General features: G+C 56.1%; 6 protein-coding genes and 1 non-coding gene across 7 annotated transcripts; 4 read left to right on the top strand and 3 right to left on the bottom strand.

Moving 5' to 3' along the window:
- Positions 1–138: 138 nt before the first annotated feature.
- On the bottom strand, positions 139–1,677 carry C8A04DRAFT_29466 (acyl-CoA N-acyltransferase; the record flags this gene model as incomplete). Its single annotated transcript, XM_062781019.1, has 2 exons — positions 139–501; positions 625–1,677. The coding sequence occupies 2 exons, from the start codon at positions 1,675–1,677 to the stop codon at positions 139–141; spliced, it is 1,416 nt and encodes a 471-aa protein (XP_062636260.1).
- Positions 1,678–3,136: 1,459 nt separating this feature from the next.
- On the top strand, positions 3,137–5,012 carry C8A04DRAFT_37931 (uncharacterized protein; the record flags this gene model as incomplete). The annotated part of the gene is made up of 3 exons (XM_062784055.1): positions 3,137–3,539; positions 3,605–3,881; positions 3,953–5,012. The coding sequence occupies 3 exons, from the start codon at positions 3,137–3,139 to the stop codon at positions 5,010–5,012; spliced, it is 1,740 nt and encodes a 579-aa protein (XP_062636259.1).
- A 259-nt stretch (positions 5,013–5,271) lies between these two features.
- C8A04DRAFT_29464 (uncharacterized protein) lies at positions 5,272–7,272 on the bottom strand (the record flags this gene model as incomplete). Its single annotated transcript, XM_062781018.1, has 5 exons — positions 5,272–5,316; positions 5,395–5,558; positions 5,644–6,737; positions 6,825–7,125; positions 7,221–7,272. The coding sequence occupies 5 exons, from the start codon at positions 7,270–7,272 to the stop codon at positions 5,272–5,274; spliced, it is 1,656 nt and encodes a 551-aa protein (XP_062636258.1).
- A 1,120-nt stretch (positions 7,273–8,392) lies between these two features.
- On the top strand, positions 8,393–10,360 carry C8A04DRAFT_12843 (catalase-domain-containing protein; the record flags this gene model as incomplete). The annotated part of the gene is made up of 5 exons (XM_062777482.1): positions 8,393–8,423; positions 8,598–9,478; positions 9,569–9,653; positions 9,736–10,224; positions 10,287–10,360. 5 exons carry the CDS (start codon positions 8,393–8,395, stop codon positions 10,358–10,360), a joined length of 1,560 nt encoding a protein of 519 aa, XP_062636257.1.
- Positions 10,361–10,654: 294 nt separating this feature from the next.
- C8A04DRAFT_t93 lies at positions 10,655–10,754 on the top strand. Its single transcript has one exon. It is a non-coding gene; the product is annotated as a tRNA-Val (tRNA).
- A 156-nt stretch (positions 10,755–10,910) lies between these two features.
- On the bottom strand, positions 10,911–12,974 carry C8A04DRAFT_12867 (alkaline-phosphatase-like protein; the record flags this gene model as incomplete). Its single annotated transcript, XM_062777493.1, has 3 exons — positions 10,911–11,264; positions 11,356–12,545; positions 12,629–12,974. 3 exons carry the CDS (start codon positions 12,972–12,974, stop codon positions 10,911–10,913), a joined length of 1,890 nt encoding a protein of 629 aa, XP_062636256.1.
- Positions 12,975–14,013: 1,039 nt separating this feature from the next.
- C8A04DRAFT_29461 (major facilitator superfamily domain-containing protein) lies at positions 14,014–16,537 on the top strand (the record flags this gene model as incomplete). Its single annotated transcript, XM_062781017.1, has 11 exons — positions 14,014–14,290; positions 14,354–14,490; positions 14,562–14,635; positions 14,696–14,704; positions 14,762–14,859; positions 14,933–15,053; positions 15,133–15,556; positions 15,629–15,759; positions 15,833–16,181; positions 16,281–16,386; positions 16,455–16,537. The coding sequence occupies 11 exons, from the start codon at positions 14,014–14,016 to the stop codon at positions 16,535–16,537; spliced, it is 1,809 nt and encodes a 602-aa protein (XP_062636255.1).
- Positions 16,538–17,122: the final 585 nt, after the last annotated feature.

Raw genomic sequence — 17,122 nt, 5'->3', positions numbered from 1 at the left:
GGTCTTGTCTAGCTGTTGCATTTGGCCATCACCCCAATTCACCACTGTTTTACTCCCATGGGACATTCCTTCAATATTTACATTTACTTTCCAATAACCCTCGCCCCCTCGATTGCGTACACACCGCCAACCCCCTACTTACAACTTCGGCACCAACCCAACCCCAGTCCCGCCCATAGTCTTCTCGTTATCATCCAACGGGCAAAGCTGAAAGAACCGCTCGCGCGAGCAACTCATAAGCGCAGACCGCTTATTCGGCAGATCAATAAACTTTTCCAGCCCAAACCCATGAATCAGATCATACGTGAGCACCGAGCTGTTGGTATACTTGGGTTCGCCGACGACACGCGCCGTGCGCGGCTCGTCCAGGAACAGATAGTGCATCAAGCTCGACCACCACGCGCTAACGCGGTGTGGGCCGCGGAACCGAACGTCGCCTACCAGACTGTGCCGGCCGCGGTCGTAGTCGTGTGAGGCGTAATATGAGCCAATGCGGTCTTCCTGTAGTTCGTGAAGCGTGATGGGTCAGTAGCTGTCCGTTTCTTCACCCTTTTGCCCGTGTTCTTTAAGGGCCGTAACCTCAAGAAGGGGGCGGGTCTGGTCTGGGTGGGTGAGCCTTCATACCTTAGCCCAATACACTTCAAAGTACGCAAAGAACGTCTCATCAAACCGCGCCAGCACCGCCAGCTGGTGCGCATCCTCATGCTGCAGCCGCCGCAGGTACGCGTCGTGCTGCGCGCGCGTGCCCGTCTGGTTCCACCCTTGCGACACGCGCGGATCGTTCTGCCATGTGTGGAACAACTCGGCGTGCTGCGGGTTCTCGCAGTCCAGAGCTACCATGCTGAAGGTCTCTCGGAGGTGGGGGATCCATCGGCTGTAGATGACGCTGCCGGGTGCGGGCTTGGAGCGCCGCCGTGGGTGCCAGGATGTGATGGGCCCTGAAGGGGATGAGGCGGAGGATGGGAAGGAGGAGGATGATGATGTCGGTGTGGTCGGAGTGACGGTCATGATGTATTCCGGTGGAGGGAGTGGGTAGGAAGCAAACTCGGGATCTTGCTCTTCGGGCGCCCAGGCCGGGCGCGGACCGAAGGGCGAGGCGGCGCCTTGCCAGAAGGCACTGCGCGAGAGGAGTAGCTCAGAGCTAGTATTTGTCGGTGTTGGTGGCGGTGATGCATGCTGTGTAGGAGCGGCATCCTGGGACAATGGGGGAGATGGGTGATCAACGGCGAGTCCGAGATTTTTGAGGTGTTGTGCGAGCCTCTCCGAGGCGGAGCCTTGTAAATCGAGACGAAAAGCTTCCTCGCTTGGGCGCACCGTGAAGACAGTGTAGGTGATGAGCCAGAGCTGGCCAACCGTTGGGGCCTGAGACCCAGTCCAGGAGACGGTTACCACGGGGTTACGCCGCGCTCTTGCCCACGCTGTGTTGTTCGAATCGCTAGGGCGATCACCGAACTTTGGGTCTTGAGGTTCGGAGAAGGAGACGGCGGCATTGTGGAGGGCTGTTGGAGGTTGCTTTTCGCCGGGCTCGGGATTGCGAGGCGCGAGTTGGTAGAAGTTGGTTTCGCTCGTCTTCCTCACAAAATAGGCTGTCTGGTATGGGTGAGGGAGCTTCAACACCGGATCCGAGGAGTTCGCAAAGCTGGCGAACTGCCGGTGTGATTGTGATGGAAGTCCCATGTCCCTTTAGCGCCTCTCAGATCGGCTGTGCGAGAGATTGACGTTATGAGCGTCTAGGGCGCTACTCGGAACCAGTCTTAGAATCGTGGCTCCGATATCAATGGCTCATCACTTATGCCACGCCAGGACAGCATCCGCTAAAAAATGAACTATGAAACGACCCGCGGTGAACAAGGCACGCGAGACTTGCAGCCGCATGTGCGTCGGCTCGAAAGTCAAGGAGAAACCGACACCCAGGAACCCGGGTCGCGCCAGACGGCAGAAACCGGCTTCATGACAGCAAGATCCATTTTGTTCCGGAACCACGAGTTCGTGCCCATCCAGGGGCCCAGGGCAATAATTGCCCAATGGAGGGCAGGACAGGGGTTCAGATGGCGCTCACAACCTCGGATCAGATAACTTTAGTTGGACCCCAAAAAGCGGATCAGATAATTTTGCCGAGCAGGGGTAGAAGACCCGACTTCGGACCAAAAGGCCGTCTCGAGTGAGAAGGTGGGGGTGATTACGAGTAGCGAACTAAGAATTTGAACAAGAGGACTGGCTCTTCCTCCAAGGGGGTGAGAGCCTGAGAGGTGCTTCTCCAACTTGGCCAATTCTGTGTCATCGCATCTTCGCGAGCAAGCGCAAGAGCAACTGTGCCGTGACTCCACAGCGTGGGACTTTGAGGTCTTGGCGTGAATAATCTTATCAGATCCTGAGGGCAGCATGGCTCGCCAATGGTTCCGTTTTGCGGCATTTTGCCGGAACAAGGAAGGGCCACCCAAGCCCGGAAGCGCTCGTTTTCGGTAATCCCACAGTGGGAAGCAAGGGCGATGAGAGCAAACCAGCAAACGACCGGTCGCGATGCCCCGCTGCCGGTTGTGCCGGCCGTGCCTGCCAGATACTCGCCCAGCCAGGAAAATTTTTCCTTGATCAGTTCATGGAGGTCGGACTCTTAGGCCGCTCTTCAGATGTGGAACCTATTCCGGATTACTCTGACCATAGACCCGTCCCTCACCGACCGAGGGACGAGCACACGTCCACACGATGAGGCCTCGACGTTCTTGGCCGTGGGGACTTGGACAGCCCTAGGTATCGTGGCAGGGGAGTACCCAGTGGTGTGCTCAAATCATACCCTCCCCCCACCCTTTTGGCCCTCCGAACCGAACTCCGAGGACAAATGGCGCCGTCCGGCGGGCATGACGTTCCCCGGCGTGATGAAGCCGGCTGCTCGCGTATCCATCTAATCTGATCTGCTGGGATGGGGACGTCCCTGACTGGGGTTGTTGCCAGATGGTTGGTGTTCTTGTTCGGTTCCGAGTCCGTGGTTCTTGATTTCTCTCTCCAATACACACCACTATGCGCGCCAATTGTGAATTTATCCCTTATTCCAGTGTTTTGGTTATTGTGATTGTTGATCTTCGAATTTGGGACCGACCAACTCAAAAAGGGGAGAGAAGCCTACAGGAATCCGCCAGACATGTCTATTCAGCCCACGTTCCCTTCTACGGGGGAAAGCTACATCCTCCCACAACCACAGAAACCGTCGCTCCTCTTTGGCCCAACAGATCCGCCGTTAGTTGACCTCACCCTTGGTGAGCTTCTCAACCTCCAATGCCTGGATCACGGCACGCGGGAAGCGCTGGTAATTCCCTGGACTGGTGCAAGATGGACATACAACGAGCTCAATCACCACAGCCGACTACTGGCAGCCGCCCTATTAGAAATGGGCATTGGTGTGGGTGACCGGGTGGGCATCATGGCTGGAAACTGCGAGCAATATGCGTCTGTATTCTTTGCTGCGACTAGGATAGGGGCTATTTTGGTGATTCTCAACAACACATACACTCCCACTGAGGCGCAGTATGGTCTTGACTTCTCCGGTGTGCTTTCCATTCATCTATGTTCATGCATTTCTGCTCGACACAGAACACTGACTTGGTTACAGAATGCAAAATATTCTTCACCACCAAGCAAATAGGGCGCCTGGATCAAAGATTACTCTTAGCCCAGCTCTCGGCACGGACGAAAGGACCGAAAGTGGTGATCCTCCGAGACGACTCGGATGGATACACACCGTATCAAGATTTGTTAACACAAGGATCCCGAGTTGATCCCGAGGTGCTTCATCAGGCCGAGGCCAAGGTCCTCCCTCATCTAGTGTGCAACCTCCAGTTTACAAGTGGCACTACGGGCCTCCCTAAAGCTGCCATGCTCACACACCAGTATGTGTTCTACGCGCAGATAACCGTATAGGAATTCATTAGCACTAACCACTAGTGTCACTGGTTCCCAGTAACATTGTGAATAACGCCCGTTTCATCGGCGACCGCATGAGGCTCGGCCCGGCCGATGTCCTCTGTTGCCCACCACCCCTTTTCCACTGTTTCGGCCTCGTTCTCGGCCTGCTCTCCGTCCTCACCCACGGCGCCAAGATTGTCTACCCGGCCGAAGTCTTCGACGCGCCCTCCACGCTCCGCGCGATCGTCAGCGAACAATGCACCGCGGTGCACGGCGTGCCCGCCATGTTCGACAGCTTGCTGGCCCTCCCCGAGGCACGCCACCTGCGCGCGGCCGACCTCCGATTACGCACCGGCATCATCGCCGGGGCGCCCGTGCCACGGCACTTGATGGAACAGCTGGTCTCCCGCCTAGGCATGACCGAGTTCACATCCAGCTACGGCTTAACCGAGGCATCACCAACCTGCTTCAACGCCTTCACCGACGACCCCATCACCACACGGCTCACCACCGTGGGCACACTAATGCCCCACGCCATGGCCAAAATCGTCGACCGCGAGGGGAATACGGTCCCAATCGGCACGCGCGGCGAGCTCTGCATGGGAGGCTACCAGTTGCAAGCGGGCTACTGGAACAACTCAGAGAAGACCAACGAGGTCATGGTCCGCGACGAGAGCGGCGTGCTGTGGCTGCACACCGGCGACGAGGCGGTCTTTGATGAGCGGGGCTACTGCTCCATCACGGGGCGTTTCAAGGACATCATCATCCGCGGCGGGGAGAACATCTACCCGTTGGAGATTGAGGAACGGCTCGTGGCACATCCGGCGGTCGGCATGGCCGTGGTGGTGGGGCTAAAGGATCTGCATTATGGGGAGGTCGTGGGTGCGTTCCTGGATCTTGAGGGGGGGCATAAGCGGACACACCGGCCCGATCGAGAGGAGGTTAGGGAGTGGGTGCGGAAGAAGCTGGGGAAACACAAGGCGCCGACGCATGTGTTTTGGCTTGGGGAGGACGGTGTGCCGAAGGGGGTGCCTCTGACGGGGAGTGGGAAAGTACGCAAGTTTGAGATGGCACAGTTGGGGAATAGGTTATTGGAGGCCAAAGCCAGGCTTTGAGAGCTGAGAGCACAGGAGTTTCTTCTTTTTTCTTCCTCTCTTGGATCTCAACCAGGGTGGGATAAACAAAATTGGATTCGAAAGCAACTAACTACTGCCATCATCAAAACGAACTAGATATACTTATCAAACGAATGACTGCGAATTGGAGTTCATCATTGCTTCGTCTTCATAAGAACCTTCCCCTCACAATCATAGAGGACCGGGTTATGGTCCACAGCGGGTCGCAGTCGTGGACCAAGATCGACGCCAAGCACCTCTATTTGTACAGGTTGGGGTAAGTCGCCTTGATAAAGTCGGCACCCTGTTTCCAGCATCTTCGTTAGCGGTTCGTTCCATCACAGCACACATAACGGTCATATCAGGAGACATTGTAACTCACCCTCTCACCAATCATGTACACCGACATCTGGATGCGGCAATCGGGAATGACCGGGATAACCGAAGCGTCGATGACACGAAGGTTCTTCACGCCGTGGACGCGCAGCTGGGGGTCCACGACACCTTGCTTGATGTCCTTGCTCAGACGGGCGGTGCCGCAGGGGTCTAGACATCTCAGGGGTTAGCACGACCGTTCCCTAATAAACAATCTGAAGAAGAGGGTGAATGAAAGAAGGAGGGGGGCACTGACGGAAACCGGTCTGGGACCGCTCCAAAATCATCTTGTTCATGGCCTCATCGGAGTGGCGCGGCATGGGCCAGGGGTAGTCCTTGCCAATGATATCCTTCATGCCGTCGCCGTTCATGAGGATGTCATCGACCCAACGGATGCCCTCGCGCAGGACGGCAAGATCAAGATCGTTGGAGAAGAAGTTGATGTTGACCTTGGGCTGCACCAACGGATCGGCCGTGGCCAGGGTCACAGAACCATTGCGGGACTGCGGGCGCAACAGGTCGACGATAACCGTCAGGTGGTCGCCCTTAGGGGGCGTGGGGATGTGCCACTGGAAGGCGTCGGCGAACATGGGGACGAAGTCAATCTCGAAGTGCGGCTGGCCCTCGGGGCCATAGGGGTCCTTGCCGCCGTTGGCCTTCTTGGCCTCCACCCACTCAGGCACCTTCTCGAGGCGCTCGTCGATGCGCGGCAAACCGATCACCTCGAGCAAGCCAGAGGTCAGCGGACCCTTGTTCTTCCAGCGGTACGACGACACCGCCGCGTCCTTTTCAAGCCCGGCGCGCAGCAAATGGCTGTCGAGGCCGTAGCCGTCCTTGAGCTCAAAGACATGCGACAGGATCGGGTGGTCCAGCAGGTTCTGGCCGACGTGGGGCGACTCAACCACGGGCTGGATGCCGAACTCGGACAGGGTCTCCTTGGGGCCGATACCCGACAGCATCAGCAGCTTGGGGGTCTCAAACACACCGCACGAGGCGATGACCTCGTACTGAGCTCGCACCGAAACCGGGTTGCCGTCCTGACCGACGACCTCGACGCCCACAGCCTTACCGTTCTCGATCAGCAGCTTCTTGTAGTGGGTCTTGTCCATGACGGTCACGTTGGACTTGCCGACCAGGTACTGCCACGACGACGAGCGCTTGCCGTCGTTGATGCTGTTGATGGACTTCCACAGCCCGCGCATGGTGCCGTTGTGCACGTCGTCGGTCAGCTCGTGGCCCTTGCTGGACCAGGCCTCGGTCAGGGCCTCGCGGAAGCCCTGGACCTCGGGCACCAGGTCCGAGTGCGACACCGGAATCGGGCCGTCCTGGCCGATGTACTTGAGCTCGGGCCTGTACAGGTTGTACTTGTCGTGGTACGTGGCCGGCTTGTACAGGTAGGGTTGGACCGTCTTCTAGGTCCAGTCCTGGCCGCCGTACTCGGCCCAGGCATCGAACGTGGGCGCGCTGCCGGGGATCCAGGTGTAGTAGTTGAGACAGCTGCTGCCGCCCAGGACCTTGCCGCGGGTGTTGGGCTTCTCGACGCGTGTATACTCGGGCCGGTCGATCATGGTTGTCTTGTACGACCAGTCGTGCTCGCTGTCGCGGAGCTCAAAGGCTCGTGCGGGGGTAGTGATGGCGGCATCTTGGCCCGGGTTTCCCACGCCGGCCTCGATGACGAGGACCTTGACGTCGGGGTTCTCGGCCAGGCGGCCTGCGACCACACAGCCCGCGGTTCCACCTATTTTTGGGGGAGGTATCATCAGCATCTACCGCTCGAGCGGGAAATTAAACGGAATTGGGGGAAAGGATGAGGGCAAAGGAGAAAGAGCGTACCGCCGACGACGATGAAATCGAAGCTGGAGTTGTTTTTGACTGCGGTAGCCATTGTGAAGGTGACAATGGTGTGTTAAGTTGGATCTGGTTTGGTGATGTTCTGTTCTGTTGATGACTTGCTTAAAAGGCTGACGTCTTGAGAGCTTGTTGAGAAGGTTTCGAGATGGTTGACTCGTGAGGGATCATGACCTCAAATATATCTTTCCTCTCTCCTCGACAAGCTCGATTCGTGCCGTCCCCCCTCCACCTCCTCCATCGGACTTTTGCAACGGCTCGGCCTGCTCGGAGGGTCGGTCCCATGGTTCCAGCCCCCGTTGCTACAGTTCCAGCCCGAGGTTCCTGCGAGGACCTCCGTGCGACTCCGCGCATTGAACCCGCAAGCGAGCCACTGACGGGACAAGCAGAAACCCCGTGTCCGACCTTTCTCCGCATTCTGGAACCACTGCTATGAATCTATGACGCCAGGAAGGGAGTCGGTGCTGTAGGACCCAGGAGCCACCGCCGGGAAGCTGCGGGAGAGAGCCAGGAGGCTTGGGAAGCGAACCAGGAAGCTTCAGGGAACGGACCTGGAAGTTGAGGGAACGTACCGGGAGAACGGCGTGGGGAGGTCAGGAAATTCGGGATCAAGGGACTCGAGTGAGGAGTTCGGGGCCACACTGGAGTGCTGTCTTACCAAGTCGTTGCGTCACAATGAGGCCATTTGGGCGCGGCCACGCATCGAGAGCATAAAGAAATAAACACCGATCAAGCTGGCAGTTGGTCAATTGGCGATCCCGAGCACGCCGAACAGATTTTGACTCGGGTATTCCGTGGTATATCTTGAGTTTGGGGTGGTTGTTGATGGTGTTGGAAAGATCCCGAGCCTCTCCGAGCAATTGCCGAACGCGCTCGACTCAAGCTTAAATACAACCACCACCCCCTCCAACAAACACTGCGGCCATTCTCAGACGGAATTTGCATAAAAGCCATCAATCGGTTTCAAGTTTCACAAATACTATCTCCTTTTGGTTTTACTTGTTACTTTGACCACTTTGGCCGACATTGAGACAACATAAGGTGAGGAGTGTCCTCCCCGAGCTTCCCATAAGAGCTCCGCGACCCACTCTCCGAGATGCCGAGCCCTCCGAATACACATTGTTGACTTGACTCCCCCTGACAGAAATACTTTCACCATGGCTCCTCCGCTCTACACTCTTGCAGAAGGTACGTACTCTACCCATGTAGATGATGGAGGCGCATTGAGTAGAGGGGAAAGAAAAGGATAAAAAAAAAAGAAGTAAAAAACAAGAGGGGGTGGCCGTGGCTCTCGAATACTTTGGATTACCCCTGAGAACGGTGATATTTCAAGATTCAAGGTTTAACTTAACGGTGTTCCAGGCCGCCCCTATCCCGATGCCTCGACAGCCCAGCGCTTCAGCGATGGCTCGCCGGCCAAGGGCCTCGCGCTGTTGCAGGACACCCAGCTCATCGAGACCCTGGCCCACTTCAGTCGGGAGCGCGTCCCCGAGCGCGTGGTCCATGCCAGCGCGGTGGGCACCTGGGGCGAGTTCGAGGTGACGCACGACATCTCGCACCTGACCTCGGCCAAGTTCCTCACGGGAATCGGCACCAAGTCCAAGACGCTGTCCCGTATCTCGACGGTCGGCCCCGGGGCCGGCAGCGCCGACACGGTGCGCGACGTCCGCGGGTGGGCGCTCAAGATCTTCACAGAGGAGGGCAACCAGAACTTTGTGTTCAACGACATCCCCGTGTTCTTCGTGCGCGACCCGATCAAGTTCCCGTCGTTGAACCGGTCGCACAAGCGCCACCCGGCCACCAACATCACAGACCCGACCATGTTCTGGGACTTCCACTCGCAGAACCAGGAGGGCATCCACGCGCTGATGCTACTGTACTCCAACCGCGGCACCCCCCAGTCGGTGCGGCACGTCAACGGCTACAGCGGCCACACGTACAAACTGACCAAGCCCGACGGGACCTTCCACTACGTCAAGTTCCACTTCAAGACCAACCAGGGCACCGATACGCTGACGGAGCAGGAGGCGGACAAGCTCGCCGGCGAGGACCCGGACTTTCACAAACGCGACATGTGGGACAATATCGCCAAGGGTAATTATCCGTCGTGGACGCTGTACATCCAGGTCATGACGCCTCAGCAGGCCGAGACGTACCGCTGGAACATCTTTGACATGACCCGCGTGTGGCCGCACAGTGATTTCCCCCTGCAGGAGGTCGGCAAGCTCACCCAGAACAAGAATGTTTGTCTCCCCGTTTTTTTTTCTTACGACCTGATTATCGTCTATTGGAAGACAAGCTGACCCCTTTTGTTTACTTACCCCTGAACACAGCCCGACAACTACTTCGCCGACATCGAACAAGCGGCCTTTTCGCCCTCAACCATGGTCCCCGGTATCGCGCCCTCAGCCGATATAAGTGCGTCTCTTCACTCTTCCCACTTTTCCCACTCTTTCCACTATAATTTTATACTGACTCTTGTTTGCTTGTTTGCCCCCAGTGCTCCAAGCCCGCATGTTCGCCTACCCCGACGCAGCCCGCTACCGCCTCGGCACCAACTACCAACAACTCCCCTGCAACCGCCCTGCCGTCCCCGTCTACTGTCCCTACCAGCGCGACGGCCAGGGCACCATCAACGGCAACTATGCCGGTGACCCCAACTACGTCCGGTCCGCCCTCAAACCGCTGGCGTTTTGTCCTGTGGATAAAGGGCTGCCGGGCCAGACGCCGCAGCAGAAGGTGCTGGGGCAAAAAGAGAGTGGTAAGGGCGGTACGGCGGCTGCGGCGGGGCCGGATGCGAAGCATAATATTTGGGTGATGGGGACGGTGGAGGATTATGCGAGCGAGGTTACGGAGGAGGACTTTGAGCAGCCGAGGGAGTTTGGGGAGAAGGTGTTGGGGAAGCAGCCCGGGCAGCAGGAGCAGTTGGTTAGTAATGTGGCTGGGCACTTGGGGAAGGCGGACCCGGCTGTTTGGGAGGCGACTTTTGGTAGGTCTTTTTTTTTACCCCTTTTCTTGATGTCTGCGATTCTGACTAATCGGGGGATATAGACATGTTCTCCCGGGTTACTCCTGAGCTGGGCGAGGCTATTCGCAAGGCTGTGACGTCTAAGGCCCAGAAGTGATCAGGCTTTGCAACGGAAGGTCGGTTCGGAAAGCCGGTTGAGTCTTTGGCCAAGAGCTGGGCACATACACTCAAAAAGGGGGTAGAAGAAACATTCGAAGTAGAAATGATACACTCGCTTCCCTCAACGACAGATAAGATAAGAAATAAACCTACATCCATCCACTCCGAGCAATTATGCACCGAGAATTGATCTTGAGACGGTGCTGAAGGTTGAGACCAGTTAACTTACCCCTGAAGGCAGTGGGTCTGGCCAAACATATGTAGTCTCAATTTTGCGATTTTAATGAGCACAGGTCGGCTGGTGTAGTGGTTATCACGTCTCGTTCACAAAAGTTGAATTAGCTGGATTTATTCCACCGAGAAGGTGCCAGGTTCGATCCCTGGGTCGATCATACCTTTTGCTGCTTTATTATCCCGATCAAACTGTGTATTTTCTTCCACTTTTTCTTCATTCTCTATTTCCAGTCCTCACTTTTGCAACTTTTTGATCCACATCCACACATCATTTCATTCCCCCCAAACTATATCCAATAATACCCCTTGAATACCTACACCCACTCACTCCAACTCGCCCCCTGACGATACACCAGCCCCTCACTCTCAAACTGCGGCCCCTCGGCATCAACTATATACCCCAACTCACAGCGGTTATAACTCACCTTCTTCTGCTGCTGCTCATAAAACACATCAAACCGGCTGCTCAGGGCGTCGCGCAGATTGCGCACGTTGCCGGCCGGGTGCAGGGCGTGCCAGGGCCGCACGCAGGTCTGGCCCCGGCATGACTTGAGCACGAAGAGCAGGGCGTCGAGGCGGGCGACGACTTTGGCGAAGGGTACGCCGAGGAGTGTGGTGGGTTGGGAGGAGGGGGTGTGCAGGAGGTTGTTGAGTTCGTAGCGGTCGGACTAGGTTTGTTAGCTCTATGTGTCTTTTCTTGTGTAGAGAGTCGGAACTCGAGAGTTCAGGAGGTTAAAGTTCAGGGGCTCAGAAACATACCGTCAAGTCATACAACTCGTGCTCGTTGTTGCACCAAACCGAGTAATAAAAGTTATACTCCCCCCCAATCACCCGCAGCGCCTTGTACGTATTATTCAACGTCAACCGCTGCTGATCCGGCCCAAACAGCCTTCCCTCCGACGCCGCAAACCCCCAAAACTCCACCGTAACATGCTCATGCCGATTATCCACAGCCTCCTCCAACTCCGCCTTGGTCAACGGGATCCCTTCCCCGTCAAATCCGTACTTCTCCCTCACCTCCTCCTCCTCATCCGCTACACCACCTGCACCCGCCAACCCAAGAATAGTCGGCGCCAAATCCACATGCGCCGTCACCACATCCTCCACCACTTCTCCCCGCGGCACCCCCGGCCCCCTTACAATCAACGGAATATTAATATCCTCCTCAAACCCACACTCCTTCCCAGGCTGCAACCGATGCTGCCCAATATGGTACCCATTATCCGTGGTATAAAACACATACGTATTCTCCAGCACCCCCAACGCCTCCAACCTCCCCACCACCGCCTCAACCAACTCATCCACACTCTGCAACGTCCGCAGCCGCTGCCGATAGAAATGATCGTTAAACTCGACGTTGTCCGCGCCCTGGCGTGGCAGGCGACGAACCCAGTTCGCGCCGGAGGGGTTGGATGGGTTGAAGTGCGGTGTGCGCGGGACAGTGACGTTGGGGAAGAGGTGGGCATGGCGCGCGGCGGGGATGGGCGGGGTGAAGGAGGCGAATCTGTCGATGTCGTCTGGGGATGAGGGGATGTCGCCGGGGGTGGCGGAGAGGGCGACGTTGCTGTGGGGAGCGACGGGTGCGATGCCGAGGAAGAAGGGGCGGTTGCCGTCGCCGTTGGGGGATGATGATGAGGCAGTTGCAGCGGCGACGGCATCGTCGAGGAAACCGAGGGCCTTTTCGGCGAGGACGTCGACGGAGTGCTGGTTGGGGTAGCTGACGGGGGGGTCGCGGTTGCGTTGGAAGCTGGCGTTGAGGTACATGTAGGTGTACGGGTCGAGGAGGAAGTCGGAGCCGTTCCAGCCGGCGGGGTAGGGGGAGTGGTAGTTGTCGGTGGTGTGGGCGTTGAAGAGTTTGCCGGTGTAGTAGGTGTTGTAGCCGGCGTCTTGGAGCCAGAGAGGGAGGTAGGCGTCGTTGAGGCCTTGGCTGATGAACTTGGGATAGCCGCCTGGGGTGTGTTAGTTCTTGTCCCTTTCGTCTCTGCGCTAAGAAATAGAAAGAGAAACAGAAACAAGATAAGAGGGTACTGACCATACGGCGGGTTCACATCCGTGACATTGGTATTATGCGCCAGCTTGCCCGTCCACAACGACACACGCGACGGACAGCAGATGGCCGTGGTGCAAAAGTGGCGCTTGTAAAAGGTCCCCTTATCGATCAGGTTCTTCTTGACCAGCGGCAGGTAGTCCACCGACTGCATGTGCAGGTCCTGGTCGTCGGTCAGGATGAACACGATGTTGGGCCGTTTTCCCTCGGGGTTGGGACCCCACGAGTCGGCCAGGCCGAGAGGTTGTTGTTCCTCGTACTCGTGAGATCCAGCGGCTAGGGCAGTTGGGAGGCCCAACCCTGCCGCGAGAATCGCTCCGGAGAGACGCATGATGGCGGATCCCAGATATCCGAGACAGAACAAGGTAATTAACCAATTGGCTAGTATCGTGGACTAATTGTTTAAGTGTGGTGACGAGGGAACTCTTGTCCGGTAGTCTCAAGTTAGACGACCAAGACCCGTGTGTGTAAGTCAATCCCATCAACAAAGTAAATAATTAAAAAAAAAAAAAAAATCAGGAACCCGCAAGCAGTCTCGGCTGTTGTTATGTACTTCATACACCTTCTCCAACGGTCTCATCCACGGCCCCACGAGTTCCCGACCTCCGTCCGCACGGCCGGCACCCCGCCTCCGACATCAAACGAAGGAACGTGGGCGTCGATGGCGTTATCATCTCCAACAATTGCATCGCGCGGGTCAACCGTTCTTTCGGCCCCTCCTCGAACCAACCCCCCCACGCCGTCCTGGCCGTTGTCTGTACGGTCGGTTGTGTGTACCTGGATCAATCCGAAACCGAACGGTCGGGGCCTCCCGGAGTCGCCCACTTCCCGTCCTTATCACCAAGAAAACTTATTGGCCCCGCCGGCTAGCCGGCCGGAGCGGGCGTTGGGTGCTTGTTCGGGTTTGGCGGGCGGGGGCGGGCTTGTGGGAAATGCGTGGGAAATGCGGTGCGGTTGCGGATTGCGGATTCAGGGGGTCACGACAATCGACTTACAAATGTCGTGATCGGCTCGAGCCCGGGCCTTGCAGGATTTCTTGCAGCACCACCACGGGGATAAGCCCCCACTCTCGGAGAAGACGGCGGGTTTGAAGTGCCGATAATGTGTTGAAGTCACGAAAAAGACAATATTTATCTTGGGATCTCTTTTTTTATTGTTTTTTGGTGGTGCCGAATTTCCGGGTTGTTTTCCTAAACACGTGGGCCAATCTACACCGGTACGTGTCCGTCTCACTTACACGGGTTATGACCAGCCTTCAACAACAACACTCACATTCATTGACGCATTCCACTAAGATTTACAATCTTTGAATATCAAATTATCCCTTACCTCATTTCCCCATCCGCTTAACATAATTACAAAAACATAGTATGGTCCAACACTCCGACCCCCCAGGGCTTGACCCCGAGCCCTCTGAGCGCTCGCCCCTTCTTAGCAAGCCGGCCAACACCAACGGTCACGATGTTTCAGTCTCAGCCGTCGAAGTAGCCGCGGCTGGACATATTGCTGGGAATGGCACCAATGGGTCAGTCCCAAAACCTACAACAACAGGGGGAGATGAAGAGAGCCAGGAGCCATCAGCCGATGAGGCAGACGAAGCAGGTCGAGTGAGACATGTAGCCAAGATTATTTCGGTACTGCTCATCGGTAAGTTTCCCTTCTGATATTCTTAACTTCTTACGTGAGGAATCCTAACGACAGAGAAAATAGGCATCTTCGTGGCGCATGCGGATGGCTCGATCATGTTGGCTACCCACCCCATCATCGCGTCCGAGTTCAACGACTTGGAGAACTCGAGCTGGCTCATCACCGGCTTTTCCCTCGCCGCAGCGGCTACGCAGGCCTTGGTGAGATCCACTAACCTTCGTTAGGTATGAAAGAAAGGAATCGATGGCTAATAATAGAGTGGCACATGTAGTACGGCAAACTCAGTGACATCTACGGCCGGAAGCGATTGGTGCTTATTGCCTATGTTATCTTCGTTATTGGATGGTGAGTGATCAGTACCCCTTTTGGAGATTGAAATACCGTCGATACTGACAAGTTGACTAGTGCCATTGTGTAAGCTGCAATTGCTACACCCCGATACATTAAGGGGTAACCGCTGACCAAAGACAGCGGAGCCGGACAAACCATGTGGCAGGTCATTCTCGGCCGTGTTATTTCGGGGGCTGGAGGCGCAGGAATGGCTGGGCTCGTCTCTATCTTGATAACAGGTGAGATGAGAGATCACTATGTAGTGGGTTTGATGTTGAGACGACGAGTACGCTAACATGGTGTTACACGTAGACCTGCTTCCCATCAGGGAAGTTGCTCAGTGGCGTGCCTATGTTAACCTCGTTGCCACGTTTGGCCGTAGCATTGGTGGCCCCTTGGGTGGATGGCTTGTTGATGTTGTCGGTTGGCGGTGGTGAGTCTTTCTTTTCTCTTCCCAAGCGATACCCACCCGGTTCCCCCGGTTTATTGATCCGCCATGAATGTATTCGCAGGTCCTTCTACGGCCAAGTCCCCCCTCTCATCCTCGCCATCATCCTCGTCTCATTCTCCCTGCCCAACTCGACCGCACCCAAGAACGCCGAGTCTTCTCAGCCCGAGCCCGAGCCCGAGCCCGAGCCCCAAGACAATGCAGCCAGCAACAAGAGCAAACTCCAGCGCGTAGATTTCAAAGGCGCCATCCTCTTCGCCCTCGTGATTCTAACCCTGCTCTTGCCCATCGAGCTGGGAGGTGTCAAGTTGCCCTGGTCGCACCCCGCGATTTATGCACTGTTTGCGTCGAGTGCTATACTCTTGGTTCTGTTTATTGCTGTCGAAAGGCGTCAGGCTGAACCCATTTTGCCTTTGGAGATCTTTCATCGCCGGGACGCCGTGTTTTCTTTTGCCATCATCGGGTGTCAGACGGCTGCCCAGTTGGGGGTATGTATTCCGAATGTCCTACTACCAAGTCATTTATGGGGGGGTACGATGAAAGCTAACGACCTTTTCCAGCTCATGTTCTCGGTACCACTCTATTTCCAAATCACCGCGCGCGTATCCAACACCGTCTCCGGCGCACACCTCGTTCCCGCAGTGGTCGGCAATGCTTTAGGCGGCATCATTTCCGGTGTGCTCATCAAAAGGTAATTCCCCCCTTCACCAGATGTAACCACCACAACCTCAAAACAAGCGTCTAACAAAACAACCCGCGATTAGATCCGGCCGCTACAAACCCCTCATCCTCCTCGCCACAACCCTCTCCTCCCTCAGCTACCTCCTCCTCATGCTCCGCTGGCACGGGCACACCAACCTCTTCGAATCCCTGTACATCTTCCCGGGCGGGTTCGGCACAGGCGTCGCGCAGTCGGCCGTCTTCGTCTCCCTGCAGGCTGTGATTGCCCACCCGTCGCATCTGGCGCCTGCTATCTCGTTTATGTATCTGACTACGACGGTGGCCTTGACCATTGGGTTGCCGTTGTCGGATACTGTTATGCGGGGTGTGTTGAGGAGGGGGTTGAGGGGGAGGTTGGTGGGTTTGGGCTTGGGGGGTGAGGAGGTTGGGAAGGTGGGTTGTTTTCACTTTACCCCTTTTCTTTATTTTGCTCTTGTCTATAATGGTTCAGTTTGGTGTGAGAGAAGATCGAACTGACCAGTCCATACCCAGATCATCGAAAGCACCGTCTCCGACGTCGACTTCATCGACCGCGTCTCCGGCAGCGTCCGCGAGGCGATTGTAGCGTCCTATGTTGACGGGTTGTGGTGGAGTCACGGTTCGTTCTGATTAGCCCAATACTTGTCTTTCTCCGTCGTCGACAGCTAACCTAACCATGATTAACAGGTGTATCGTTCATCTTTTCTGCCACGGGGTTTGTGCTGGCTTTGTTTATTCGTCAACGGCCGCTTGATGGCCCGAGGGCGTAGTGGTTTAGGTAATGTGCTGGGGGTGGAAATCGGCTGTCAAGGGCACAGCTGCAGAAGTGGTTTCTAGGGATAAAAGGACGGCGGAAAGGAGATTGTAAGGGCCCAGAGAGGCTTCAAGGATATCCCGCGAATGGAGGTTGGGTTGGTCGTATGCGATAAACAAAAAGAGAAAAAATGGACAGCGAAACCAGGGCGGCTTCCGAAATGTGATGTTGACAGTAGCCCCTGAAACATAAAGAGACAAAGGTGTTGAAATTTGATACAACACAGCCAACCATGGGTCACAAAATATAACATACGAGTGGCCCGGCACTTCCGGTAACAGACGTTATGACCATCAATCAACCCACAGACACTGTACCATCATATCCATATGGGGCAATTACACGATTCCACACAAATCTGAAAAATACACCCTCCACGCTAGCTAAGCCTGGAGAACACGTTGGAAGAAACGACCCGACTCAATTCATCGTCTCATCCCTCACCTTCATTTATCATCTCACGAGCATCATAAACATACAGCCAGCCCATTTCATACCCGTATAGCCACCCATTCCCAACCAACGCAAACATCAACTACCC

This window comes from Dichotomopilus funicola (assembly GCF_033296635.1).
Source record: "Dichotomopilus funicola strain CBS 141.50 unplaced genomic scaffold C8A04scaffold_39, whole genome shotgun sequence".
NCBI classification, from domain to species: Eukaryota; Fungi; Ascomycota; class Sordariomycetes; order Sordariales; family Chaetomiaceae; genus Dichotomopilus; species Dichotomopilus funicola.
Note: the sequence above shows the minus strand (reverse complement) of the source record. Positions and strands in the feature narration are given on the sequence as shown.